The 27,347-nt window shown below is 40.4% G+C and overlaps 2 protein-coding genes across 4 annotated transcripts; both read right to left on the minus strand.

Moving 5' to 3' along the window:
• Nucleotides 1-812: 812 nt before the first annotated feature.
• LSM11 (LSM11, U7 small nuclear RNA associated) lies at nt 813-14,644 on the minus strand. The gene is made up of 4 exons (XM_037799118.1): nt 14,175-14,644; nt 8,420-8,559; nt 6,370-6,453; nt 813-5,908 (listed from the first exon to the last, which is right to left on the minus strand). The coding sequence occupies exons 1-4, from the start codon at nt 14,635-14,637 to the stop codon at nt 5,498-5,500; spliced, it is 1,098 nt and encodes a 365-aa protein (XP_037655046.1). The 5' UTR covers nt 14,638-14,644; the 3' UTR covers nt 813-5,497.
• Nucleotides 14,645-17,256: 2,612 nt separating this feature from the next.
• Nucleotides 17,257-25,591, minus strand: THG1L (tRNA-histidine guanylyltransferase 1 like). 3 transcript variants are annotated; one of them, XM_037799065.1, is made up of 6 exons: nt 25,401-25,591; nt 24,375-24,551; nt 23,428-23,597; nt 22,269-22,357; nt 20,681-20,788; nt 17,257-18,918 (listed from the first exon to the last, which is right to left on the minus strand). In XM_037799065.1, the coding sequence occupies exons 1-6, from the start codon at nt 25,589-25,591 to the stop codon at nt 18,757-18,759; spliced, it is 897 nt and encodes a 298-aa protein (XP_037654993.1). In that variant the 3' UTR covers nt 17,257-18,756. The 3 variants fall into 3 exon arrangements, with proteins under 3 accessions (XP_037654993.1, XP_037654994.1, XP_037654995.1); XM_037799066.1 differs by having other exon boundaries at nt 25,309-25,438; XM_037799067.1 differs by lacking the exon at nt 25,401-25,591 and having other exon boundaries at nt 23,428-23,502; nt 24,375-24,441.
• Nucleotides 25,592-27,347: the final 1,756 nt, after the last annotated feature.

The following is a 27,347-nucleotide window of genomic DNA, read 5'->3' on the forward strand; positions in this document are numbered from 1 at the left end:
GGCTTAGCCTCTCCTTTGCAGTAACAAGCTTCAGAAGGGCAAGCCCCAGGATTGAGGTCTCAGCCTACTAAGCTGGTAGTCCCCCATGCTTGCGAGAATATCAAGGATTTCCCAGTTGGGGAGGTTTAATATTTTTGCATTTTTCTCCAGTCCCTCAAGGGGGCTTTGCAAATCCTTTTTTTGTCTGCCCAAATTACTCTGGGTTGTACTGGGACGGGAATTGAGTCTTGACAGTTAATTTGAGGTTGCCCTCTCCAAGAAACAATTTGGTTTTTGTTTGTCCACCTTACTCAGGTAACTCAGTTCTGGAAATATACTGAGGAGATGAAGTAATCAACGTGGAAAATCCTTCAGCAGTTCAACTTCCTGTACATGCACAGAGGAAAGCTGGTGGAAAATTTACATATTTCTGGAAGTATATGAGGATCAGTTAATCAAATATGGTAAAACAGAGGGGAGCAGAGTTGCTAATGATTTCAGCAAATCATGAAGAGAATGGATTAAGACCAGTGAGCTATTTGGTACTATAAATTCACAGGGCAATTACTATTGCTTGGGGCTTTGAAGAGATAGTTAACAATGTGGGCAAGTTCCTTTTCTTTTGCATGAACTTTACATAAACTTGGGAAAAAAAGTGCTACCTCGAGGATGGCAATCTAGATGTTCTTTAGTAAAGAAAAGGCATAAGTTTACAACACTGAGACTGCAGAAGGCTCTCTAGACAGGTGTCTTCAGCTGGTAACAGATTCTCTTGCCCCCTCCCCCAGAAAATATCAACAGAGACAAAGCAGCCAGTATGTTAATACAATCATATTTAATATAGTTTTCAGACTCCCATATGACACACTTCTAAAGCAGAACTTTGCAAACTGATATTACTAGCAGCAATCCTTCCTAAACAGGAAGGGTTTAAGTGAACTTAACAATTAGAAGTAATTTAAAGACAAGATTACAAGTCATGGTTTGTCTTTTGGCAGCTGGTATCTGAATAGTGAAACTATAAATACATAGTAATCCAGGTTCAGCCCTTTCTAAAACAAAACAAAACAAAACAAAAACACAAACCTTAAGTCATGGTGCAAAGGGTTATTCTAAGGGTTGCCAAAGAGAAGGCTAATGTCTTCAGATGCCAGTATGGAATAAGCAAATCACTTTTTAAGACATGGCTTACTCTCTTTACTGCCAGGGAAACAGAAAAAGGAATAGATAGTTGCCTAGAACCTACCTCACACATAAGTCAGGCAGATAATCATAGTTTAAATAATACTCCTTAAAATGTTTCAGATATTTTTTTCACAGCTGTAAAAAAAATGACATCAGACATCAGGTATTTGTTCCAAAGGACTAAAAATCAAAAGCAACTGCAATGTACTGGGGATAGCTTTTTATAGCTTTCCTGAGGGACAGTTCCCATCTTTTCAGAGAGAGTATTTTTAAAGAAGCACTAACTCTGGTAGCTTCTCAAACTACTTTTTATTCTAAATAAAGACCAACTGAAGGTCTCAGGTGTACTTATTTTTCTTCCCTTAGATATTCAGAATCATCCCAAACCATTTCTTGACAGAAAGCTTTCATTGTTATTAGAGGAGTGCAAGAGAACTTACAAACATTTGAGAAATATTCAAAACACTGAGAGGAAAGGAGGCCCAACTCTTCTTCAGAGCCCAGGAAACTGAGGCAGGAACCACAAAGACTTATCTTAAATCCATCAACTCAATTTACCAGAAAGTAATGACAGACCACCCACCTTCATTACACAGGCCCAGATAAAATTTTCTTGCTTTACAACCACCAAGAAAAGCCTTCTGACAAACTGCCCAGAAAAACACAGGCCAATGAACATAAGTTACTGGAAAGGGGTCAACTGCATTTTATATCTGGCACAGGAAAAGAAAAATAAAACAATCGCAAAATCATTGTATTTGTACATAATACTCTCACATGAACCTTGACCTTCCCACAGCAACCATTTCATTAATAAAAAATACATTAAAGATTGGAAAGCTTTGGGGGAACACCAGTAATAGCTATCTGTCTTTGAATAATTTATATTTTACCAAAAGGCAAATTTTAGATAAAATTTAAAAAAGCAATTTATAGAACATGATTTCATGATCTTGCCCATGTCAGCTACTATGGAAATAGTGCAAACAGAAATACAAACATCCATTCTGCATCAAAGGGTAAAAGTGGTACACCCAGATTTCTGTAAGGCTTCTAGAAGGTTTAAGGGTGGCTCATAGCTTGTGATCCGACAATCTATATACATGTTCCTGGACTATTTTGCCATGAGGATAGATGGAGTCCTTTCTGATCCACTAACACTTCACAGCAAGGATATCTACGCACCTAGATTTTAATGCTAATGGTTTCCAGGTTTTCTAACTTGACGTGTTAGACACTGCCAATTCTGGCTACCCATTTCACAAATAGCCCACTTCTGGTCATAAGATGGTCCCTGAAAGAAAACATAAAGCTTCCCAAATACTAGTAGACAACCTAAAGGAGAAGTTCTCCCAATGGTAGAGCAGTAGAATCACCTTTATGTACAAAGAACAGCATATGAAATTCTTCAGGGTGTGAAATCTTATGTTCCATTTTTAAATACTTTTTATCATCTAACAAAGCTGGACATTCCTGAGACCTCAACAAGTTAAAAGATGTCCTATGAATTGATATGGAAACATTCTCCCATATCTAGAGATTACTTTGAGGATCCAAAGTTGGAGGTACACAAAAAAAGTACAATTTCTACCCTGGAGAATTCTGAAACCAGTTTTGCTAGATTTCAGCTGCTTAGGATCCCCCCTCAGGTAAGCTGGTGGAGGCTTCCAGGACTTGGCTATTCTGGCTGTTACTTCACCCATTTTTTGCTTCTCCTGAGGAAGACTTCAGTTATTTCCATAGCAACTTATTGTAAAATCCTAGATATCACATTTTTTGATCAGCATATACCTTAAAATCTATTTTTTCTTCCTTTTGAAAAACTCCTCCAATAAGAAAGGCAAAAATTTTTAAAAATTTGAATCTCTAAAAAATAATTATCATGGTTTGTACAAAATAGTACATTTATTAGGCAGCATTCATTCCACAATCACTGACTGAACCAAACAAAAAAAATGAGGCATATGGACACATAAGTCAGTTCATACAACATTTAAAAAAGAATTTTCATAGTCAGAATTGTTAAGTTGGGCAGAAACGTAGCCAGTTTATCCTTATATGGATATACAAAAATTAGATGCCAACATGAAAACAGGCATGTGTTTAAAATAAATTGGGTTAGATTTAATTAGGAACTGGAATGAGTGGAAACTGATTATACTTCTTTTGATTCCAAACTTCTACTTTATCAGTAAAACACAATATTCATTAAAGCTTCTAGCTGAAACGGGAGGGCAAACAGATGAGGATGGCCAAACAGAGGAGGCCGGTAGAGGTACAGGCAAGGCTGCCTGATCATTAAACAAGACAACTACTAATTTGGGAACTGAGACTTCAGACACACTATTTAGAAGAGAATTTAGGTTGGCATATTCCAAAGATAATTGTTCACTTGAGTTTGTAACCTGAACCTCTATAAACTGCTAGTTCATCTGATCTGATTCAAGAGTATATTTTAAAATGCATTTAAACATAAAAACAAAGAAACAAGATTTTAAAAATGTCCACAAATTCCCCTTTGGGGATTTATCATTTTTAGATGTTCACTCTCCCTTTGGTACTATCATATAAACCCCTAGGAAAGCCCAGGGAATTCTTCCTGATAAGTATCAGAAAAGGGTGGAACTGGGACATGGGGGAGCAGCAAAGAATGTTACTCTCTTCTTAGTGAAAGATATTCTTTTGAGAACTTCCACTACCACTGAGGAGGAAGGAATGGAGTATGGAAAAGAGTTCCCAAAGATATCATTGCCTTCTGGTTATAGTAACAAGATCATAATTATCCCTAATGATACCTATGGAGATTACTTTCCTATGTAGCACCTGCCTTGCTCATAAGACACAGAATTCTTATGAAGCTATGAAAGAGTTAGAAAAATGATTCTTGGCACTTAAACGTGTTTAGAGACTTTAAAATGCCTTTCTGAATTATTATCTCAATACCCCTGTGAGGTAGGTGTCTGATGGAGAAAACTGAGGAACAGAGAGGCTAAGTCTGCTCACCTTTTATCACATGATGAACCAGCGAGTGGCCTAGCCAGCAGAAGGACCAGGCATTCTAGCCCCCTACATGCTCACCTGCTTCTCAGAAGGCTTATTAAGTCACACAACAAACAGCAGGGGAACCTTTTCTTTTCATACATTTTAACTAGTTAGCTGTTTCTCATTCTCACTTTGGAAATAATTCATCTAAAATAAAACCAAATATAAACTAACAAAACAAAAATATAAATTTCCTAACAGTCTCTGGGTCAAGATGTAGCCTAATCTGCACTGGTGATTGAAAAAGAGTATAGTATGATTCAAGCAGAAGCAATAGTGGGTTCTATGGTCTTCCTGTTACTCAAGCCATGCTATGGGTAAAGTGTCTCTTGGAGACACAACCCACTGTACTTTGTAAGAACCTCTTTGGCCTGACACAGGGAATAAAACTATCACCCCTGTTTCATGGTTTAACAATTCTGAAGAATATTACACATAGGGCCAGCCCCACCTGGAGAGGGGACTTTTAGCTATGTGATGTATGTGTAGTACTGAATTCATGCAGAACTTTTTGAAGCCAGACACAAAGATCACAGTCTCTTGCCAGAAAGCTCACAGGAAAGCTCACAATGCATACAGAGGGCAACACCACAGAGTCATGCAATAGCACTGTGCACAGAAGTTAGAACTAAGGACAAGAAGCCACTACACAAGCATCTTACAGTTCCACCTGGTATGACTTTGTAGAGGCTGCATCTGGTAAGGGCAAGGCTGACGCAGCCCTGTATTCCTTTTCAAAATAAGGAGGAAAAAATTTATTCCTTGATCAAGAGAGAATGATGCAGAGCAAAATTCAAGGGTCAGTTACAAGATGTGGGTGCAAGGCTCCAGACCAGTTCACATTCCTACTCTTAGAATCAAATCGGAGCGTACTCAGGGTGCTAGCTTTTAGGAATGAGATGATCATTCTTTTTGAGAAAGGTTTTTTTTTTTTTTAATTGCTATAGTTTCTGAGGAGTGAACTTAATTCACACTATGACCACTAATTCAAATGGAATATCTTCTGTTTGGTTTGGTTTAAGTGTCTGAAGTAGACCATGATACCAAGTCAGATGCAGGTATCTATATATCACTTTTGCCTTTATGTTAATGCAAACACCCACCCTTCAAAGGCCTCCCCTCTCCTTGAGGGAGCTCATCTCCCAGAGGGCCCAGGCCTGACTCTGTCCTCTGCACATGCAGGACCAGAAGGAATCATTCCAACTCAGGTTCATTGGGATATTAGGATAAAGCTTAGCAGCTATTCATGCATTTTATTTCTAAAACCACAGCTCAAGTGAGGCTGAGGTGGTCACTGTGCAAGATGAACCAGCAGAACATTCTCACCTCGAATGAAAATCTGGTTTATATGTCGAGTAAATACCTGCTGGTAATCAACTTTGGGCTTTCGGTTTTTCTTACGAGGTTGGCCCCTGGAAAGGGTGGTAGCTCTGGAAAAGGTACCTCCAGCACTAGACCCTTCTGTCCGTGTAGTCCTTCCTGATAGCTCTGACCTGGATTCCTCCCTTCCAGAGGCCTGAAGGGAAGAAGGGACAGAGCGGGAGTGCTTGTGTGACCCCCGGTCAGTGTCTCCTCTTCCCCACACTGTAGCCACCTTCCAAGTGGATGTCTGGGAGTGTCTGGACAGAGTGGAATCTTCAACTGCAGATCTAGAATCTGCTTCCTTCTTGGAGGAATCTTGAAGTTTTAGCCGATCAAATAGCTGTAAGAAAAGCAATTCCAAAGGTTAGCCTTCTCTTTAGCCCTCAGCATCCCTCCACAATACATAGAAAAAGACCAGGTTCCTTAAATATGCTCCAAGGTCTTCCTGCTTTGCAATTTTATGAAAGTTAGCAATGAATTTTCTATTTCTAGACAACACATATGAACCACTAAGTCTGTCAAGAGAAAAGGCACCTGCTTATTTCTTGGTATAAAGCTGAAAGACTTTTGAGCCTTCTAAGAAATAGCCTGTTGCTCAGATAGCATGCACATTAGCAGCATGGACTCATTTGAGATTAGCTGGAAGTATGAGAAGAGAGAATAATGAAGACTTTGGTACAGCACACCTGGTTCTCAGTAATAGGGCTTTCCCTTTAGGGATCCTGGTCATTGTGCTCAGAGACCTTAATTCCTAAGCTTAAAAGCACGCTGGGTATCAGTAAGGCAGGGGAGACTGCCTACCCGAGTGAGGGTTAATGAAGACTCCCGTTCGTACGCTTTGCCCAGAACAGGTTTTCGGTAGGTCTCATCCACATCAGTAAGTGCCTGGAGGAACAGTCCAAAGAGAAAACATTAAAAAAAAAAATCATTTTAAAATAATTTAATAGTAATTAAATTAAACATTTTATTTTAAGGCTTTTAGGAGGGGAAAAAAAGGCAGAATAATATCTAATTGTAGAACGACTAAGCCTAAAAGCTGTCAGCCTTAGGTAGGAAGAAATGGCAATAGCTGGTGTCCTCTGAGTAGGATTTCTGAGCCGCTACTGTCATATGAGACAGTCTCTTCTATGGTAAAGGGTCTTTGCAACCACATGGCAGAGGTTCTTAAATATCAGCGTGCATGAATATCTAGGAAGTTTATTAAAATGCAAATTCCAAGGCTGCTCTCCTAAAGATTCTGATCCAATAGGTCTGGAGGCCAGGAACCTTCTGTTTTACCCAGAAACCCCAGGAGGCTGTGATGCCAGGTAGACTCAGATCACACCCTGAGGAAAGCTGCTCTTGCTTTTTCTTTTTCCTCCTCATCCTCATTTGCTAGGACTTAGGACAGCAACTAACAGATTAACTGGGGTTATAGAGAGAAATATTGGTAAGTTCCTGTCTCTAAGAGATCAGCCTCACAGGACAGGTGATAGGATCAAATGAGATCATGTAAGAGAAATTACTTTGACAACTGTAAAGCAAGATAAAAAATATAAGGTAACAGTATTATTATTACTATCACTGTCATCAAAGTATTCTGTTTAATACTTTCCCTTCAAGGGTAAAACTGTAATAATAGAAATATTTTTTCTACATTTTAGAGATGACAAACTGAAGCTCAGAGAAATACCTTGCCCAGAGTCACACAGCTACCAAATGGTAAAGCTAGGATTCAAATCTAGGTCTTATGATTCCATAATGATTGAGAACATGGTCTTAGGGTCAGAAAGACCTAGGATAAAGTCCTGGTACGTCTTCCTAATAGTGTGGTCTGAGACCAAACTTCCAACCTCTCCAGCCTCAATTTCTTCATTTGTAAAATGGAACCATAATAGTACCTACAACTTTTTCATTGAGATAATGTATGTAAAGCCCTTGGAATATGGTATGTAGCATATAGTGAGTGCTCAATAAATGTTACCAATTATTGTTATTATCCAAGAGAATGCATGGAAGGGGATAAAGCACAAGGAAAGAAAAGTTGGAGATGGAAGATCATATGGTAAAGAAACACTAGAAAGTCCTGGTGGTTCCCATTTTAACTGCCTCATATTATAGTTGTCTTATAATATATTCCTTCTCTCCTAAAACTATCTAGTAACCAGATAGTAAACCTCTAGAAAGATGAAGCGGTGTGTACATCTTTCATAAGGAAACACCATGCACAGTGCCTTGCTTATTGACATGTTTGCTTTCTCCCTAACCTTATGTATCTTCCAAATACTGTAGAGCGAGCATTCCTGGATGGCAGAAACCATGTCTCACTCTTTTCCAAAAATTCTGTACCTAGAACACTGCCCAGACTAAGTGGGAAATCAATAAACATTTTTAAATGAAAGAACGGTTGATAGGAAATCAATATAAAATTACAAAACAGATAAAATCAACAATTATTCCTTAAGGCTAGGTTTCTCAACCTTGGCACCACTGATACTTTGAATGGGATAATTCTTTGTTGTAGGAGGCTATGCTGTGTATTGTAGGATGTTAAGCAGAATCCCTAGCTTTTCCCACTAAATGCCAGTAGTACTCTGCCTCAAGTTGTGTCAATAAAAATGTGTCCAAACATTTCCAGATGTTCTGGGGGTTGGGGGGTGGGAGCATGAGGAGGGCAAAAATCACTGCCTTAAGAAAAATGAAGAACTAAAGAGAACCTTCTGCTGCACAAGACAGCAGAAAGATTCTCGTTCTTCTGGGAAGTCATTCTGTATGAACCTTTTTCTTTTCTGTTGAATAATGTCCTTTAAGAGACATCCAAAAGATTTAATCCTTAGGAGGTCCTCCAGCCCCTTGAGAAAGGCGTAATTACCATATTCCAGAATTTGTCAAATGCAACGAGGAAGCCTGTACAGACGCCCCGAAGTCCCTTGAAAGTGCGGATGTGAACATTCACCTTCACCCCTTCCCGGATACAACGATGGAGTTCACCCAAAGGGCTACCCTCGTGCACTGAAACAAGAGAAGAACAGTCAATACAGCATGGAGGTCTGTTCTCATTTCCAGATTTGACAACCAAGACCATCCAACCATCTCCAACAACTCAAGGCAGTGAAACAAGACAAGCCACTGACAGAAGAATGTGAATAAACCATATGTATGGATCTCCTCCAAATGTGTTGCTACCTGTACATCCTTTATTCTATGATGTCACTGATCCTAAGATGTACAAAACAACTTTTTCTGGGAAAAAAGAAATAATACCACATTAAAATACACACCAGCAGTTAGATTCTTCTCAATTCTGTGCTTTCTTAAGACAACTTTTTCAGCATAATTCTGATGAACTACATACCCTGCTTGAGCCTTTCAAAGAATTCAAACCTTGTTCATATGTTGAAAGGAAATGAACCATGTGACACACCTGTCCTTAAACATATGCAACCCTCTAAGAGAGAATGGCCTTTTGGCCCCACCAGTCTGATCTACTCCTTGTACAAGCTCTCTGTAGCCACAAGTGTTTCAATGCACATCGTCTGTTCATCATGAGGAAAAGCACTGGTTGTATTCCAAGCCTTGATGGTGTAAAAGGCACCCGCTGAGCATCTGGCTCTATGAGATTGGCCATCAGCACCATGTAAAAAGAGCAGTATGACTCCTGAAAGAATACTGGGACTCTACATATCAGCTTTTACTATGAGGGTTTCTTTTTTCAGAACTTGGGGGTAGGGATGAATTTTATTTTTATTATCTCACAATATGCTGGTTTTACTATATAGAATGTCCCCAAAGAAACCCTCCTGTTCAACACAAGCTCACTCACAAATATACAGTCTTAATCTCTCTCTCTCTCTCCCTCCCAGGTATACAAGACAAAAATTATTTGGAGAACAACTATATGATGGTACTGTGAACAACTGATCAGTACACTTTGGATGATTGTATGGTATGTGACTATATCTCAATAAAATTGAATTTAAAAAAAAAAAAAGGAGCCATAGTGTTAAGGCTTTTTTGTTTGGCCATATATTTTCTTGACAGAAAGTTCAGTGAGAAACTACATATTGTACTTAAGTTTAAACACCCTAAGAGTAAAATAAATTTTGGAACAAGTGTTATGTTTATCAATAGTTTATTCTTTATCTAATTTCAGACAATTCATCATTTTGCATGTAAAAAAAAGAATTGGTACATTTAACCCTTATTTTAACATCAAAGAATTTTTCTGTGGTATGGTGGGGATAAATTTGATAATACCATTGTATTTTCAAAGTACTCTTTGATTTTTACAAAACTAATCTTAAAAATTTATTTTATCATAGGTTGTTTATTGAAGATATAAATAAACAATATGACTTTTTCTAAAAAAAAATTATTTGGAGAGCATGTGCCATTGATGGTAAACAGAAATAACTTCTCTCTATGTTGTTTCTAGTGGCATAAAAGAGTCCTGTGTTTTAGTTTGGATAACTAAGCAGGTTCCTCCTGACCTTCTTATCCCTCATTCAGGGTTTGCTTATGAATGATGGCGTGATGAATTAATAAAAGAAAATACTTTTGGATTAAGAAGCAAGTGATTTAGCAGATGAGAAGTGGGAGTTTTTGTCACATTGAAAACTTAGCAAGAAGGCACAGTTTGAGGCAAAGTTAAAAAAAGACAAAAAACAGAGGCCTTGGAAAGAACATGAGAATCTTGGTCTGGCCTTCATCTACCCCTCCTCTAGCAATATTTTAAGGTCCCTTGAACCTTTAATACATAAGGGTGTGTGTGCATATGCATATATCTGGATAGGTGTTATAGCCAGTGTTACATCAAGCCTTGTAAACATTTAGGTCATTATAACTAGTTGTGTGACCCTGACAGGTAACTCTTTCCCTACAAGTTAAAGTTCCTCATCCATAAGAGGTTAGACTAGTTAACTTCTAGATTTATTTCAGGAATAAGTCTCCATAATTCAATTTCACAGAAATTGATCACACTGCTTGGATTATTCTCTTTGCCTATAGAGAATCATACCACCTCCCCTCCCTATATATATGTATTTCTATAAAGAGTAGGAAGACCATTCTTCTTCTATCTTTAACTTGGAAAAAAAGAGGGACACTACTTCTTCCCCTACATCCCCCAAACAGAGAGAAAGGGCAAGCATGTATCTGAACAACATTCCCTTGTTCTCATTAAGCAAATGACAAACTCAGGTGTTCCAACTGTCGTATCTGTGTCTTTCTCTTGATCTTTTTTTCTTCTAAAGATTTGATAAGGAAGCATTTCTTGCCTCGGATGATCAAAAAAAAAAAAAAACAAACAAACACCAGCACCACCTACCAGAGCACACTGCCAAGGCCAAAATGAGCACCCATTCTTAATCAAAACACACATTCTCTTTCCAGCAGTCTCCATGACAAACTCCAAATGGACGTGAACCAGGTTTCTAAAACCTAATACACCAAAACATATGCCTTATCTTTGAATAAAATTATTCTTCTAAATCTCCTTTCTCCACTGTCACTACTCTGGGACGAACCCTTCCAAATATGGGTCATTTTTAGATTCACTCTCATTTCTCCCTGCACTTGACCATTACTAAGTTCAGGCAATAGATGCTTAATAACTACGATCTGCCCTTTCATCTCTCTTTCCAACCATAGTTGGATTCAGTCTGAAGCCATAGCTGAATGGTTTACTTCAACAGTTTCCTCACTCCCTCACTCACGTTAACAACGTCATGACCATAGCTGTCATCATCATCATCACTAATTACTAAGCTCTGAGTATGAGCCATGGACTTTGCTAAGCTTAGTTTTACATACATTAGTCTATTTCATTCTTACAACAACCCTAACACATAGGTACTATGTGTTTCCCATAGATGGGAAAACTAAGGCTCAGAAAGGTTGAGTAACTTGGTCAAGGTTATTTGCCTAGTAAACAGCTGAGCCAACACTTAATCCAGGGGAAGTAACATGTACCCTGACCTGAGGCCTTTAATTATGACACTGAAAGTAATAATAACCACCACCACCACCATGCATGACACTTTTAACATTTACCAGAACTCCCCTATGTGCTAGGCACCCTTGTGAAGGCTTTAATGTATTAAGCAGTTCTATCCTTACAACGATAGACAGACACTATGATTGCTCTCATTTTACAGATGAGGAAACTATGGCCCAAAAAAGTCTAAGTAACTTGCCTAAAGTAAAATGTCTAGAAATGGAGGAGCCATTGTTCAAACGGAGGTAATCAAATGCCAGAATCCATGCTGTACTCCATGTCCCCAAATTCATGTTACTACTAGAAACATTTATCCTAAAAGTAGTTGTGCCATGTCATTGTCCTGCTTAAGAATATATACCATGGTTTTCCACTGTCTACCAAAACAAATTCAAATAGAAATTCTTTGGCTGGGTCTGCAAAGTCTTCCAGCAACATATCTCTCTCAACTCAAATTCAGTTCTCACACTCTGGGCACACACCTTCTGCCTCATTTATGGGGCACTCTTCACCCATCAGGAGCAAGCAAGAAAGGAAAATACTAGAATTTACTCTTCTCTTTTCCTTTCCTGAAACTAGCATAATGGTTAAGCACACAGGCCCTGCAACAATCAAGAGCCTTCTGACCCTGGAAACTTGATTAACCTCAATGAACTGCAGTTTCCTCATCTATAAAATAGAATCTACCTCACAGAGTTGTCCTAAGGGTAAAATGAGATACTTAACACAGTATACAGCAGCAGTACTCAATAGTAGATATAATCAGCAACAATAAAACAAGGAGCAGGAGGAAATTTTTTGGAGTGAAGAAAATGTTTCATATATGTCATTGTGGTGGTGGTTTCACAACTCTCTACATTTGTCAAAACTAACATAAAACTGATGATTTTTGCTGTGTATAAATTACACTGCAATGTCTGATTTTTAAATAATTACTATTATCCTAATCCATGTCCTTCCTTAATTTCAAGACTTAAAGCTTACCTCTTACAAGGACTCTTTGCAGAATAAACCTAATCCTCATCCATACTTCTATGGTTTTCTTGCTTTCTAAATGTCAGCAACTCCGTCATGTCTATGTATCTCTGTTATGTACACCCAACTGGTTCTAGTGGCATAAGTAAAATTTTCAGTGGCTAGAGCACATTCTTTGAGACTAGGCATATATTTAATCATGGTCAGTCGACTAAACTGGTCAAAAACTCTCTGTCATACCAATATAGCAACAGGTTCCATAGGTAAAGCTAAAACCACCCACCTCAGTAGCAAAGCAATAAGAACTGACAAAATGGAAATCAATGTTACAATCTAAAACTTGGAATGAATTTCAACTATCTCATGGTGGCAAAAGATAAAGGCAAAGTAAAGTTCCCCCGAACTGCTCTCATTTTAGGAACATGCATAGTTTGTTCTTGTGTTCCTGAGTAGGGATGTTCTGGCTTGATAAACATTCTGACAGAAGCATCCGTAACAGCACCACAGCTTTTCAGGATGTTTCTCTCTTAATAAACACATTTCTAGGAATGAAGCAAAATATTCCCTTGCTTAGCACACCCCTCCATTCAAAAGGCAGTGATTTAATAATGTAATAATTTAGCTATCAGGATACAGATGCTCTGAATGGCTAAGTAGGTCATTGTGTTCGCAGGGCAGATGTCAGAACTGTTTGCCAGATGACAAAAGATATAACCTTGGGCTGCTTTTATTCCATTTATACAAGACCTAACTCACACATTAGCAACCTTGGCTGTTTACAGCTTTACTCTAAGGATCTATTAGGAGGCTCCAGGAAATTCCCTTGTGCCATTTATACCTTCAGAACTTAAAATAACCTGCACATATGGTAATATGAGCCTGACAGACACAGTCCTGCAACCAACCAGGCAGAGTGGCTGTAAAACAGCATCTGTGTTTTAATGGCATTTTGTGCCTGCTGCACTCCAGCATTTGTGATTTAGTAATACGAACATACATGTATCAAGACCCTGCAGCCCCTCTCCTGCTTTATAGCACCCTGGAATGAGCTGTGGGGTTATGTCCTTTGTGCCGTCTGAACAGATCTCTCCATGATCCACCTGATCATCCCCAAATCCTATTGAATCTTCTTCCCGATATTGGCTGTGCCCTCTCCCACTTCTGTACGGCCCCCACCCCACCTGTTTGCAGTCCCCCAAGACCTCTCATCACCTCTGCAGACCCTCTATGATGTTCCCCAAATTCTGAGACCTTTTCCAGACCCACCTCTCCAGGTCCCCTATCACTCCTGCAGACCCTGTGCAGACTCCTCATCACCTCTGCAGACACTTCCGTGGCTCTCGATTACCTCTGCAGACCTTCTACACCCGTTACTCATGCATGCCCTCCCCAGGTCTCCTTACCCCCCTACTCCTTACAGCCCCCCACCCCGATACTGAAGCAGACTTTCCAATACTCAAGGAGACCCTCCCCAAGCCTCCATTACCCAAGCAGATCCTCCCCATTGGCGCTGATTAGTTCTGCAAACCTTCGCCAAGACCCTCCCCCTAATGTCTGCAGACCCCCGCCAAAGCTCTATCACCACTCAAACTCCCCCTCGGCCGCCACCTTCTGGACAGCGGGTCCCTCTTCCCCCGCCCCGGCCCGCCGGACTCACAGGGCATTCGGGTGAGCACGTTGCGTGGCGCCTTCCTGCTGCGACCCCGACCCCGCCGGCGCGCCCCGGCGGTCCCATCCCCTTCCTCCTTGGCTACCATGAGGCGGCGGAGGCGCTGGATGCGCTCGGGGTCCGGGGCGGGAGCGTCCAGGCGGCGGCGGGTCCTGCCCGAGGGCCCGGCGGCGGTGAGAGCCGTGGGGAGGCCAGTGGAGCCCCCGGAGCCTGCGGCCGCGCCCCGCGCCCGTCCACGCCCGCCGCCCCGGTACCCGGTCCTGAGGAAGCTCTCGTACTCGGCCAGGTTGTTGAAGCAGGGGGCGTTGGGGTAAGGGATAGGCGGCAGGCGGGGCGCGTACAGGGCCAGCAGCGGGTCGAAGCTGTCAGAGCTGACATCTAGCCGCGGGCTGGGCGAGCGCGCGGGGCTCCCGGCGCGAGCCGACCTCGCCCCCCTCTCCCGCTCCTCCATGTTTGAAAGGCCCGCAAGCCGAGGCTGATGGGAAGAAGGAACGGGGCCGCCAGAGGGCGGCACTGCGCAGCCGCGGCCGCCGGAGGGCAGCACCTTTCTGTGCTCTGCCTCGCCGGCGGGGCGTGGCGCGCGGCTCTGACTAGGAAGAGCCTAGCGCCCCCATAGTGCCCAAGTGACAGGCTAACGCTGCAGACCGATGCTTAACCCGCTTTAGTGTAGTATCTCACCACCTACCTCATTATCACTTAAAGTGTCTGTTAACACTCCAGATTCCCAGGGGATCCGGGAATTGCACTTTAACAAGCTCCCCAGGTGATTCGGATGCTTTCCCAAACTTCATTCTACTCCTGGCTTGAGCTGGTGGGAAGTTGCTGGAAAGAGGCAACGAAGGCCTTAACCCACTTAAGCTAAGTTTGACTCAGGGGTTACCTTCCTGGCCTCAAATTCTGGTTCCGCTGGACAATTTGGGCACAAATTGGCCTTTTTGGGCTTTCCCTTTTTCATTTGAAATATAAGGACAGAAATAGCACCCACCACAAAGGATCCTCCTAAGAATGATGAGATATTCCATGTAGAGCACATAGTAGATACTCTATGAATGTTGGCTAATATTGGGTAAGTGTACAGTGGACCTATGAAAGATGGGTGGATCCCAGTCCTTCAATTCCCGCATCTATGCAAAAAGAAATTTGCACTAAGGCTGGAAAGACCTTAGTATTAGTAAAGAGAATTCACATTATCACTCATTTTCTGAGCATTGCTAAGCAGTTGGAAGAAAGAGGATACAACTCTTGGAGGATTAAATGATGGAGGATTCTCAAGACCTGGTTGTACCGCTTGTTACTTCATAGCCTCATTTTAGCAAAACATTCTTTTTGGATATTAAAATCATAGTCTACTCTACATTGAAGGTCCACATATTTCCTCCTCACCCAGCAGAGTCAAGATGTTTCCTGTCACCCCCCACACGAACCACAACAATCAATGCCACCACTGGCTACAACTATCAACTAGTATTAAGTCTATACTAGTCATTTTTGCATTTTAAAGCTTCCCTGAAGATTTGTAAAGGAAGCCCCAAAGTATACCATTCTCTACTTTAGAGGGCAAGATGAAAATTAATATACAACTGTGAAATACAGATCAGAATCAACCCAGAACCCTTGAATCTTGAAGACGATTATAGCTTACGAGGGGTAACAATGTGATTGGAAAAGCCATATGGACCACACTCCCCTTTGTCCAGTGTATGGAGGGATGAGTAGAAAAATGGGGGCCAAAAAAAAAAAAAAAAAAGGCATCCAGTGTTTTTACTTTGTTCTTTTTCACTTTAATTTTTATTATTATTATTTTGGTGTGTGTGATAATGAAAATGTTCAAAAATTAATTTTGGTGATGAACACACAACTGTATAGTGGTACTGTGAACAACTGAATATATCCTTTGTATGACATACCATGCGTATGTGAATACATCTTAATAAAATGGAATTTAAAAAAAAATACAGATCAGAATGAATACATCCTCCAACAAAAATAAAAACCACCAAGCAATGGCTTCTAAGGAATAGCATTACGGCAGGGGTATTAGGATATTCCTTTGTGGCTCAAGATTCCCTGCCTGAACCAAACACTCAAAGTGGCAGAACTGCTGGCAAGTCAACAAGTGCTTGCCCCTATGTCTTATGACAAAATTGTTTGATTGCCTTTGAAGTATCACATAGCACCCAAAGAAAGCATATGATTTCTTTGGGTGGTTTTGTCTCGAGTATTTGTATTTTAATGCCTACTTATTTTGTGTTTAATATAAAATGCTGTAACTTACCATTAAGTTCACTTTGCCTCTTAGGAGCTACACTTACCTATTGCCTCACTTGCCTATCATACTCCAAGGGCCTCAGTGCCCAAAATGTGCCATACAGATTTAGGCATCGGAAGTTTCTGGGATTAAACAGCAGATTACTAAACTCTAATTTTCATGGTAAAAGGGAAAGCTTGAAATCAGTATTTGAAATAAGCATTCCAGGTAGTTTTGTTTTGTTTTGTTTTGTTTTGTTTGCATTCAGAAGTCTGTGAACCACTGCCCTAATGAAGGTATGTGTAGCCTGGCTGTTCTGGTTTGCTGGGTTTTGTGAAGATTTATTAGGTTACAGATTTACAGTTCTAAGTCCACAAAAGCGTCCAGACTAAGAAGGTATCAACAAAAGGATACCTTCACTGAAGAAAAGCTGATGGCATCTAAAGGAACAGTCAGCTGGGTGGCTGGCGTCTGCTGGTCCTTTGCTCCTGAGTTGCATTGCTTTCAGCTTCTGATTCCAGTGGCTTTCTCTTTAAGCATCTGTAGGTTCTGAAGTTTCTCCGGGGCAAGCTCGGGACTTCATCTCTTAGCTTAGCATCTCCAAATGTCTTTCTATCTGCATCTCCAAACGTCTGGGTCTGTGTCAGCTCTGAGTTCTCCCTCTCTCCCTGAGCTCTCTTAAAGGCTCCAGTAAACTAATTAAGACCCACCTTGGATGGGCAGGGTCACATCTCCATGGAAACAACCTAATCAAAAGATCCCACCCATAATAGGTCTGCTCCCACAAGAGTGGATTAACAGAACATATTCTTTTATGGGGTACATAACAGATGCAAACCAGCACACTAGCTTAAAAGACAAATATACAAAAATTAGACTCATACATTGCATTTATACAAGAAAAATAAATGAAAGGGAATTGATATCTTTATCTTTTTTTTCTCAGAGAGATTTTAGCCATTACCAAACATAAGCTGCATCTCCTATTCCTGTGGAGTGCAGAGGACAGGAAGGAAAAAATGGCACCGACAGATGGGGTGTCAATTAGTGAGGGATGAGGCCAGCCGTTGCCCTTTCAAAAAAACATTTTCTTCTTGGCTGTAAATTCTGCAAAGCGAGACCAGGCACTGGGAAGTGGGCTGTCTCTTAATTAGTTCTTAATAGGACCAAGTGATCTTTTTCCTCTAAAATACGAAGCAAGGACAAGAAGAAATGTGAGTTCTTTCACCTATCTCTACCACCTCCTCTCTTGTGAAGCCAACAGCTTGGCAGCATGCAATTATCACTACTGCCCTCTGCTGCCCCTCACCCAGCAGAGAAGCCATATGATTCCTAGGACACTGTCAACCAGGACCCCTAGGGGCCTGCCAACCCTCCTGCTCTTTTGCTCATAATTCAAATGGCATTAATCTGACTCTATAGAGGCTTTTCAAGAATCCTTTTCAGGAAGTCCAACAGGAAGTACCCCTTGAAGCAACTTTTAAAACTGAAAACAAATACCTAGAGGACAGAGATACAACCAGTTCTCCTAAAACTCATGAACTCCATGTTTCTCCCTCCTCGTTCATTCATTCTTACACATGGTTTCCTTCTCTCATATATAAACATAATTCTCTCTCTTCTTAGAAAGAGGTTAAGTGGCCTTGGAAACAATGCCCCCGGCAAGATGATGATGATTGTGCTGACAATACAACTCCACAAAATCAATCCAGTGGAACATGTATATGAGGACGTCCAGACAACCACTCATGTTTTCAGCTGGAGTTGTGAACTTGGGAGATTGGCACAAAGCCGGGTTTTCCCTGGAATTCCTGATTTCAGTGGCATCATACAGGCATTGGCCAATATTGACTTAGAGGTTTGCCAAAGATGAATGCAAATGGAAGGGTGGGAAAGGTGAGATTTTCAAGGTCACTGAATTCTCTAGTTTAGGACAAGTGGGCCAGAGTAAAGTTTGGGCTCATCTTCTATCACAGGTGAAAACAGCTGACAGATTTTAAAAGATTTATGCCACAATCTAAAAATGATTCATGTCTGCAAGGCCTAAAATAGTTCTTGCTTTATAAAAATAGTTCCACAATTCAAAAAAAATGCACTTCTACCGAAGGAACCATGTTCCAACACTGCAAAAAATGTGTTCTGCTTAGAGCAGAACAAGATACACCACCCCCATATATCCCTTCTTTCCCTATTCCCCTCCCAAAGAGAGTCATATCACTTCCAGCACATTGTCCTAGGTGACAGAGATGCTAGGGCCACCAAAGGCAAGGAAAATTGGGGCACCCTACATGATTAAGCACACCAGGACAGAAAAGCAACGGGTCAGCTGTCCTCATCAAGGATCTCCAGGTGTTCCTTCCAGAAAGCATCCCCGATGATATCGCAGTGTAAGGGCACAGGCTTAGTCCTGGTCCGGGTCACTGTCATCGTTTTTCCTTCCATTTCTGCTGGCAGCTTAACTTCTTTTGTTGTGACTTCATCCACCTATAGGTAAAATTTGAAATACTGAGATTGCTAACAGGACAGTTTGGGAAAGAAAGGCAAGATGTGGGGAAAGCTCATTTTTTCACTCTGTATACTTTTGTCTGATATCTATATCATCAACACATATGAATTTCTTTATAATTAAAAATACTTTTAAGGACAGATATTGTATGATTTCACTTATATGAAATAGCTAGAATACGCAGATGCATAGAGACAGAAAGTAGAGTACAGGTTATGGGGCAGGGCAGGAGGAGGGGTGGATGGGGAGTTAATGCATAATGGATGCAGAGTTTCGTTGGGGGTGATGGGAAAGTTCTGGTAATGGCTGGTGGTGAGTGTAGCACAACAATATGAATGTGATTAATCCCAATGAATAGTATACTTGGGATTGGTTGAGATGGTAAAGTTTATGTTAAATACAGTTTCCACAATTTTTTTTTTTTAAAGAGACAATGACAATTGAATGCAATACAGGATCCTGGACTGGATCTAATAATGGAGAAGAAAAGGCCCAAAAGAACTTTATTGGGAGATACGAAAAAATCAGACTGTAGACTGAAAACTTTGTATCAATGCTAAAGTTCTTCAACTTGATAACTGGACTTAAGGTGATTATGTAAGTGAATATCCTTGTTCTTAAGAAATGTAACATGGAACTTGTATGTATTCAAGGAGTATGATGTATGCAGCCTACTCTTAAATGTTTGGAAAACTGATAGGCAGATAGATAGACTGACTACTAGATAGATGGATACGTAGAATGATACTGAAAATGTGGCAAAACGTTAAAATTGGTGGATCTGGGTATCTGAGGGGGAGGCTATGTTGAAGTTATCTTTATGGGTTTTGTATTATTTTTGTAACTGTCCTGTAGGTTTGAAATTACTTCAAAATGAAAGCTTTTCAAGAAAAAAAAATACTTTTATAAAAGGTTACATTGCTATATTCAGAAGGAGCCTCTTATGAACAAAAGAGGGATTCCTTTGTTCCATATTAGCAATAACTATAGAATTAAAAGTATTTCTCCTCTCCCACCTGCATTAAGAAGTATCCAAATCTGTACCAAAGAAGAAATGTGTTTTGAAAATACTAATAAAAGAGTTGAAGTTGCCAGTAGAATGACTGGCTATCAAGGGCATCACTTCATACCCGGAAACATTCATTTGGAAAAAACTATTGACACAGAAGAAAACAAAAGAGAAATTATTATGCCCAATAGCTACTACAGAGAGAAAATACTGGTAGATTTAAGAACTTATTACAGAACATTAAGGTAAATATGACTGCCTGGGGTTCTCATGAACCTTCTGAAAGTGACAAAACCTTCCTATACAACAACTCCTATGCCTCAGTCAGAGATGAAGTCATGGGATGAATGGATCATTTATTATATTATCCAGTATGGGAAAGAATGTTTAAAAAATGTTCTGTGAGCACAAAAATCCTCATATCTGCACTGTACCCTTCCTTTTTTAATATGGGGAGAGGTTTTGAAGCAGCAACAATACGCGGACCAATTCTAAAATTTTGTGACTCTACTTATGGAAGGGGAGATCCCAGATCCCTAAGTTCATACTGACTGACAAAGCGAACCTCGAAAATAATAAATAATCTATAGTATATGCTTTCGGAAAGGATCTAGTTCACCTTAGTGTCTAGAGTCACATCAGCATAGAGGAAGCGGACAAGACAAAGCTGGGGAAGACACAGGCAATCTTCTTTCCTGACTTCCATTTCTCTTTGACTATAACAGCATTACCTTCTTCCATATCAACACAGTCCCTTTCCTATACATCAGGGGCTCATTATTGTAGTTGATGTTGAATTCAGAAAACAAAATCTCATTCTTGTCTGCCGCAAGAGTTCCCTGAGGAAAGAAAAACAGTTATAAGAAACGTCGTATGTCGGCCCTCTCACCTAATCTTACCTATCCATTTCATCCTCTATCTAAACTTCCAGAAGCAGATCCAGAAGTGGAAGGAGTTTTACCAAACATCTTAAGAGTACGAATGAACTTGCATTTTAAGAGCAGTTCAAATCTTATTTTAGATGTCTCAATTCATGAGATTTTCTCCCTACAGCAAAAACTAGCTTCACAAGTCAAGACTGTGATGGGGCAGCAGGAACTAATAGTAACTGAGCACCAATTATGTACTAGGTACTTTCTGTGTGCGCGCGTGTGTATTCCCTTCTCCACCTCCCCCAAATCCTACTGCCCAAAAGGCTTTTTCTCCATCTACTAAAATGATCAGGTGGCTTTTCTTCTTTAGTCTGTTGATATGGTGAATTACACTGATTGGTTTTTTAAAAATTTTATTGTTAACATATGTATAACGTAAAATCTGCCAATTTAAGTGTACAATTCAGTGTCATTAATTACATTTACTATGTTGTGCTACCATCACCACCATTCATTACCAAAACGTAAAAAAATTTTCTTTTTTGATCCTCATAATCACTCCTATTTTAGAATTTTAGAGATGAGAACTGAATCTTAGGAAGATTAAATAAATTGCCTGAGGATTTTCTTATTCGTCTAAGGACCAAATTCGGAACTTGGCTCTCCTAAAGCCTAGGTACATCTACCAGTATTCCTATTATTGCTTTATATAAATCTTCATCATTAGAACTGTTAAAAATGACGACCATTTACCGAGCAATTATAATGTGCTTGGCATTCCATTAAGAGCTGTTAAAGTACACAATCTCATTTCAGAGTTACAGTCATCCTAAAGAAGCGCTGTTATCTAATAATAAAAGCTGGGATTTATTAAGCACTTACAATGTGCTTCATACCATCCTAAGTACTTCACACGCAACATGCCACTTAATTCTCACCATAAGCCTACAAGGTGGGAAATATTATTTTCTACATTCTACCTATAAAGACACTGAGGCAGGAAGGATAAAATTAAGCAGAAGCATGATTTGCATGGGGTTATTTGATACCAGAGCCTGGACTCTTACCAATACACAGGGATCATGAACCCAAAAAACTGTGGGTACCATGCAAGTAATTGCAACAAGTGAAAAGGTGTGGTGGGGCCGGGCAAAGAAAGAAGAGCACATGCCCTGAGCCAATATGCAGTTCCAGCCAAGTGTTAACCAGGCGGCAACGCCAAGCCACCGGCATTCATTCCATTTTCCAGCTAAGGAAACTGAGGTTCAGAGAGAAGGAGCAATTCATCCAGGGTTACAGAGCAAGCAAGCAGCAGAACAGCTACTATTAGAATTTTATACCCTTTCAAAGCAAAATTATTACAAAAGCTAAAAAAGAATGCTAAATATTATGGGAGGGCATCCAGAAAAACTGTTCCCATAGTGTTAATGTAGTAAGATCTTTATACCTGTAATCTCTCTTGAGCTTGTACTGGTGTTAGTCCAGATTGATGTATAAGTGCCCAGAAAACTGTATTATAAAGATTATTAATATGACCTGTAGGGAGAACAAAGTAGTAGTGTTTCTATATACAGAATCTTTGAGTATCCACACTTTAAATAATACCAGAGTCCCACCCCTCTCCTCTTTAAAGAAATCTCAGAGATATTTCATGATTTGCCAGAAGTCATACACAGGGAACAGGACAGGCAAGATCAGGCAGAAAAAAACATATTTCCTATCAACAGTTTTATTCTGTCATTTTAGTCATGCTTTACACAAATGCGTTAAGCTCAGGAATATTTCCAAAGTGATCTGATTTATATTATTTTCAATCTCTTTTCCGATTCTGGCAAAACCAAAATATACCAAATGCTCCAGAGAAGCTAAGAGAGGACAAATACCCAAGTGCAACTAAGAGTGACATTTTTGAGGAACTGCAGCCTAGAGAGGAACGTCCTGGGAGAAAGCCATTTTGGAACCAGAACTTTGGAGCAGACGCCAGCCACGTGCCTTCCCAGCTAACAGAGGTTTTCCGGACACCACTGGCCATCCTCCAGTGAAGGTACCCAGTTGCTGATGTGTTACCTTGGACACTTTATGGCCTTAAGACTGTAACTGTGTTACCAAATAACCCCCTTTTATAAAAGCCAGTCCATTTCTGGGGTTTTGCATTCCGGCAGCACTGGCAAACTAGAACACCAAATGAGTGAAAGTCTCAAAATTTCATCCATCGCTATCATGTAAGGCAGGAGTCATAAGTCATCTAACGAGGCCAGCAAGAACACAAATGTGTCATGCAGAGTAGGTGACCCCAGGGCAATAACAGGGAACAGCCGAGTATGGCACTCTAGCTGGTATGTGTGTGTAAAGATGGGCAGCCACTGCACAGGCTCCATCAGACACTGAGTGGAACACAGACCCAGTATAACCAGAGATTTTGATTCTTCAGTAAAAGCTGGAAAAGGTGATTTTTTTTTTACAATATTTTCAACTAATTAACTTTTTTAAAAAAAATACTGCATTCCATACAAAATACACCTGTGAACCAAACCTGTGACAGAACTCCACCTCCATTATATGCAATCGGTGGTTTTAACTACATCTGCTTACTTGGTGCTACTTACAATCTGCTTGCCGCCAGCTGAGGTAGTCCTTTAGGGTCTGGTTGCTAGGATACACCACAACTCTTCCATCAAAGCCTGGGGGGTACAGAAGGGGCTGGTCCTCAAAGTAATCCCGCCAATAAAACACATAGCTGGAGGCGAACTGGGAGGCCACGTGAGTCATGAATTTACTTGTAAATGTAAGGTACATTGGGTGAAGCAAGAAAAGAGAAAATACATGATATTAATTCTACATCATGACATGGGCTGTGGGTGCAACAGAAAGATTACACAAACCACCCAGCAAGCCAAGAGATAACATGTGTTTGGCTAAAAAACCCACACACCCTATTTTAATATTTCGGTTTTATATTTTAAATGCAGCCTTCATCTACTTACAGGCCGATGAGTAAATTACTTATCTTTCTCTCTAGGGTGTGATGTGAATTTACGGTACAAGAGGGTTTTTTTTTTTTTTCCCTCTTTCTTTTAGGATTCAAAGTACGGGAACCATTGTTTTAAAAAACATAACAATTCATTATAGGATTTATTTCCTGTGAGATTTCAAAATATTGCCAAATCAAACATATCAGATTTGTCTATTTTGTACCACCTTAATAAAATGTTTAAACAATATTACAATTCCTGTAGAAACTGTCACTGGCTAAAGCCAACCACGAATCATTACTGTTACATTCTTATGATCTTTGTTTCTAGTTCAATGCCAGCTCAATCAGGAAGCTAAGCTGACAGGAATGGAGAGGAAAGAATCAGATAAAAATGCATGCTGAATGCTCACATAACAGATGGAAGTACTGTAATCTAAACAAGAAATATACATATACTCTGCAGTTGCAAGTACTGCACACATCATCTGTAGTCTCTAAGTCTGGAATAAAGATAGGCAGAAAACTAGATGCCAGTAGGAAATATTCTGAAGAAAGGAGCTAGGCCATGGAAAGAATTACCTGGCTCTTCTTTTAAACCAATTGCTTTGTCGCTTGAACACAAAGCTGTACTCATCACTTTGTCCATATGCAATCACAATATCCTCCAGTTCTTCCATTACTGTCTGGGCACATTTGGTCATCAGGTGGAGGGCACGGCTGTCATTAGGTTTTGCAAAGTTGTGCTTCTCAGCAAACCTTCATAGGAGAAAAAGAGGGGGGAAGGGCGTGGATGGAAAAGATCTTGTTATTGTTAACGATCAGAGAGCCTCTTCAAAGAGTTAGAAACTGTAATAGTGCTGTGAACTCAAACACTCTACTAGGCACAGTCTCACCCATTTCCTTAAGAACTCTAGTTTTATCTTGCATTGACCCACTGAGAAAAGGGGCAAAATTACCAAGCCATAATTCTCTTTCCTGTGAAATGGGGATAAAGAGTATTTGCCTTATAGGGTTGTCCTGAAAATTAGGGAAGAAAAATGTAATTGTGCCTGGCTCCTAGTAAGTGCACAAAAAACGTTAGTTACAATAACTAACGAATATCACTTCGTATTAAATTCCCATCTTTCTCCTCCCTCTCTTCCTCCTTTCTTTCTTTTTACTGACTCTTTTTTTCTGCTGATCAGTCCGAGTGGCCTGTTACTGATAATGGAATAAGGACATACTGTAAAGTTCTGCCCACAGCAAGGTTAGGAACAGGCCTCTGAACAGTCAGCACTCTAAGATATTTGACGGAATACCTAGACAATTGGCTGGAGAACTGAAATCGGAATTGACTTTTTTCATCAGGTCCTTGCTAAGAGGTCTCTGACCACTGTGCACAGACACCCCAGGCCAGCTCCTCACCAGAGGATCGGTCCTATTTAACTATCCTGGCCAACCCGCGCCCAGGCACGTTCCTCTCCAGCACGCACAACGACGCTCTATGCCGCACGCTCATTGGCTGAGGCGTTACCCTGGTAACGGTGATCCCGTGCTAAGACAATCAGTGGTAGGTTTCCCGGAAGCGCTAAAGCGCCAGGCGGGCCCCGAACAGAGCTCGCTCACCGATGAAAATTCCTGCCGTCCAGCCGCACTACTACCCAGCAGTGGGGCAGGCAGGTGTCGTCAGCCTCGAAGTCCCGTACGTACTCGAACTTGCTTTTTGCCATGGTCGCCCCCAAGCCCAGGAACCGTCTTAGAGTGATGGAAGCCGCGGCTAAGCAATCGCGAACCTTGACGTTGCAAGCCGTCTGCATTCCTCTCGGCGGAAGGAAAAGGAATAGAGAGTCCCTCCCCGGAAGTTACTTTTTCTCTTGGTGACGTGTTGGACGGTGGCGTCTCTTTCGCCTCACCCTGCATTCATTTTTGTGTGTTTTGTTTTAGAACTTTTATTGTGATAACTTATATACCTGTCCTTGCATTGTTAATCCAGTGGGGATGAGGAGGGAGGTTTCTGTTCTTCCTCTCGCACTACCCACACCATTATTCTCGTGAATTTTTAAAAAATTTCTTTCTGACCAACTGATAAATTTCGTTGTGACTTTTTCTTTCCAAGTAGCATTTATTAGTACGTTGTAGAAAATGTGGAATATACTGAAAAATATAAACAAGTAAATTAACACTTCATGGCGACCCCCCACCCTCCACCAAAGGATTATGGTTTGTTTTTTCCATTCTCTTTTCCCTATGTACTGTGTGTGTGTATTTACTCGGGGAACACGCGAAATTGGAGTCATAAACCGATGCAATTTTTATGTTTTTCCTTTTAGCATGAGTATATATATATATTATATATTCAAAGGGTGATTTTTCTTGACTCATTATTCCAGCATCTAGATGTAATAAATTCATTTATTTATTTCAACTCTTTTCACCATTTGCTGGTAGATAATAGTAACAATAAAACCTGATTTTTGTGTGATGCTTTATGATGTCCACATAACATTTGCTAAAGCAATATTCCAAGTGCAAAGATTATAGAGTAGGGATGTAGTCTCCTCCTACAGGGAAAGGAGAAGTGAATAATTTTGAACACTACAGTCTACTGCAACTGTTTATCAGTTGACATTAAGGAATTATTGTTAAATTTACAGGCAGGATAATGGCATGTTGGTTATGCAGGAGAATAATTTTAGGAAATGCATGAAGTATTTAGGGTTGAGATGATAGGTAAAGCAAAAGTGACAAAATACTAACAGTTATTGAATCTAGTAGTGGTTATATGGGTATTCATTTATATTATTTTTCAACTTTACTACAAGTTTGAAACTGTTCAAAATGAAAATTTGGAAATATGTATTAGAATACCTATTACATATTACATCTAATACATAGAGGCACTGCCTAGGCACTTTCCCTGGATTCTCTCATTTATTTCTCACAACAACCTTACGATAGGTGTTATTATCACCATTTTACATATGTGGAAATTGAGTGGTGAAAGATTGATTAAGTGGCTTGTCCAAGGTCAGAAACAGCAGTTGGTGGAGCAAGGATTCTAATCCTGGCATTTTTACTCCAGAGCTAGTGCTCATAGCTACTAAGCAGTACCACCTCCACACCTCACTCTGTTGTTATTCACCATCTCTTCAGTCGTTTTTCTCTGTGCCAATCATTTAGCACCTGTTCTAGTTTGCTAATGCTGCCATTAAGCAAATACCAGAAATGGATTGGGTTTTATAAAAGGGGTTTATTTGGTTGCACAGTTACAGTCTTAAGGCCATAAAGTGTCCAAAGTCAGTCATCAGCAATCGGGTACCTTCACTGGAGTATGGCCAATGGTGTCCAGAAAACCTCTGTTAGCTGGGAAGGCATGTGGCTGGCGTCTGCTCCAGAATTCTGGTTTCAAAATGGCTTTCTCCCAGGACAGTCCACTCTAGGCTGCAGTTCCTCAAAAATGTCACTCTTAGTTGCTCTTGGGGCTTTTTTCCTCTCTTAGCTTCTCCAGAGCAAAAGTCTGCTTTTAGCGGCTGTCTTCAAACTGTCTCTCTTCTTCAGCTCTCTCAGGTCTTA

The sequence above is a fragment of the Choloepus didactylus genome, chromosome 11 (genome assembly GCF_015220235.1).
Source record: "Choloepus didactylus isolate mChoDid1 chromosome 11, mChoDid1.pri, whole genome shotgun sequence".
Lineage (NCBI taxonomy): Eukaryota > Metazoa > Chordata > Mammalia > Pilosa > Megalonychidae > Choloepus > Choloepus didactylus.

Bases quoted from the DNA above. Each gene is read 5' to 3' on its own strand.
- LSM11 (XM_037799118.1), bottom strand. From the start codon at position 14,637: ATGGAGGAGCGGGAGAGGGGGGCGAGGTCGGCTCGCGCCGGGAGCCCC. The intron at 8,560-14,174 runs GTGAGTCCGGCG...CTCTTGTTTCAG, and splicing joins CGTGCTCACCCGAATGCCCT to TGCACGAGGGTAGCCCTTTG. The intron at 5,909-6,369 runs GTAGGCAGTCTC...CTTTTCTTACAG, and splicing joins CTTCATTAACCCTCACTCGG to CTATTTGATCGGCTAAAACT.
- THG1L (XM_037799065.1), bottom strand. From the start codon at position 25,591: ATGCAGACGGCTTGCAACGTCAAGGTTCGCGATTGCTTAGCCGCGGCT. The intron at 20,789-22,268 runs GTATAAAGATCT...TTCTTTCCTCAG, and splicing joins AAGCTCAAGAGAGATTACAG to GGAACTCTTGCGGCAGACAA. The intron at 18,919-20,680 runs GTAATGCTGTTA...TTTTACCTATAG, and splicing joins CTGTGTTGATATGGAAGAAG to GTGGATGAAGTCACAACAAA.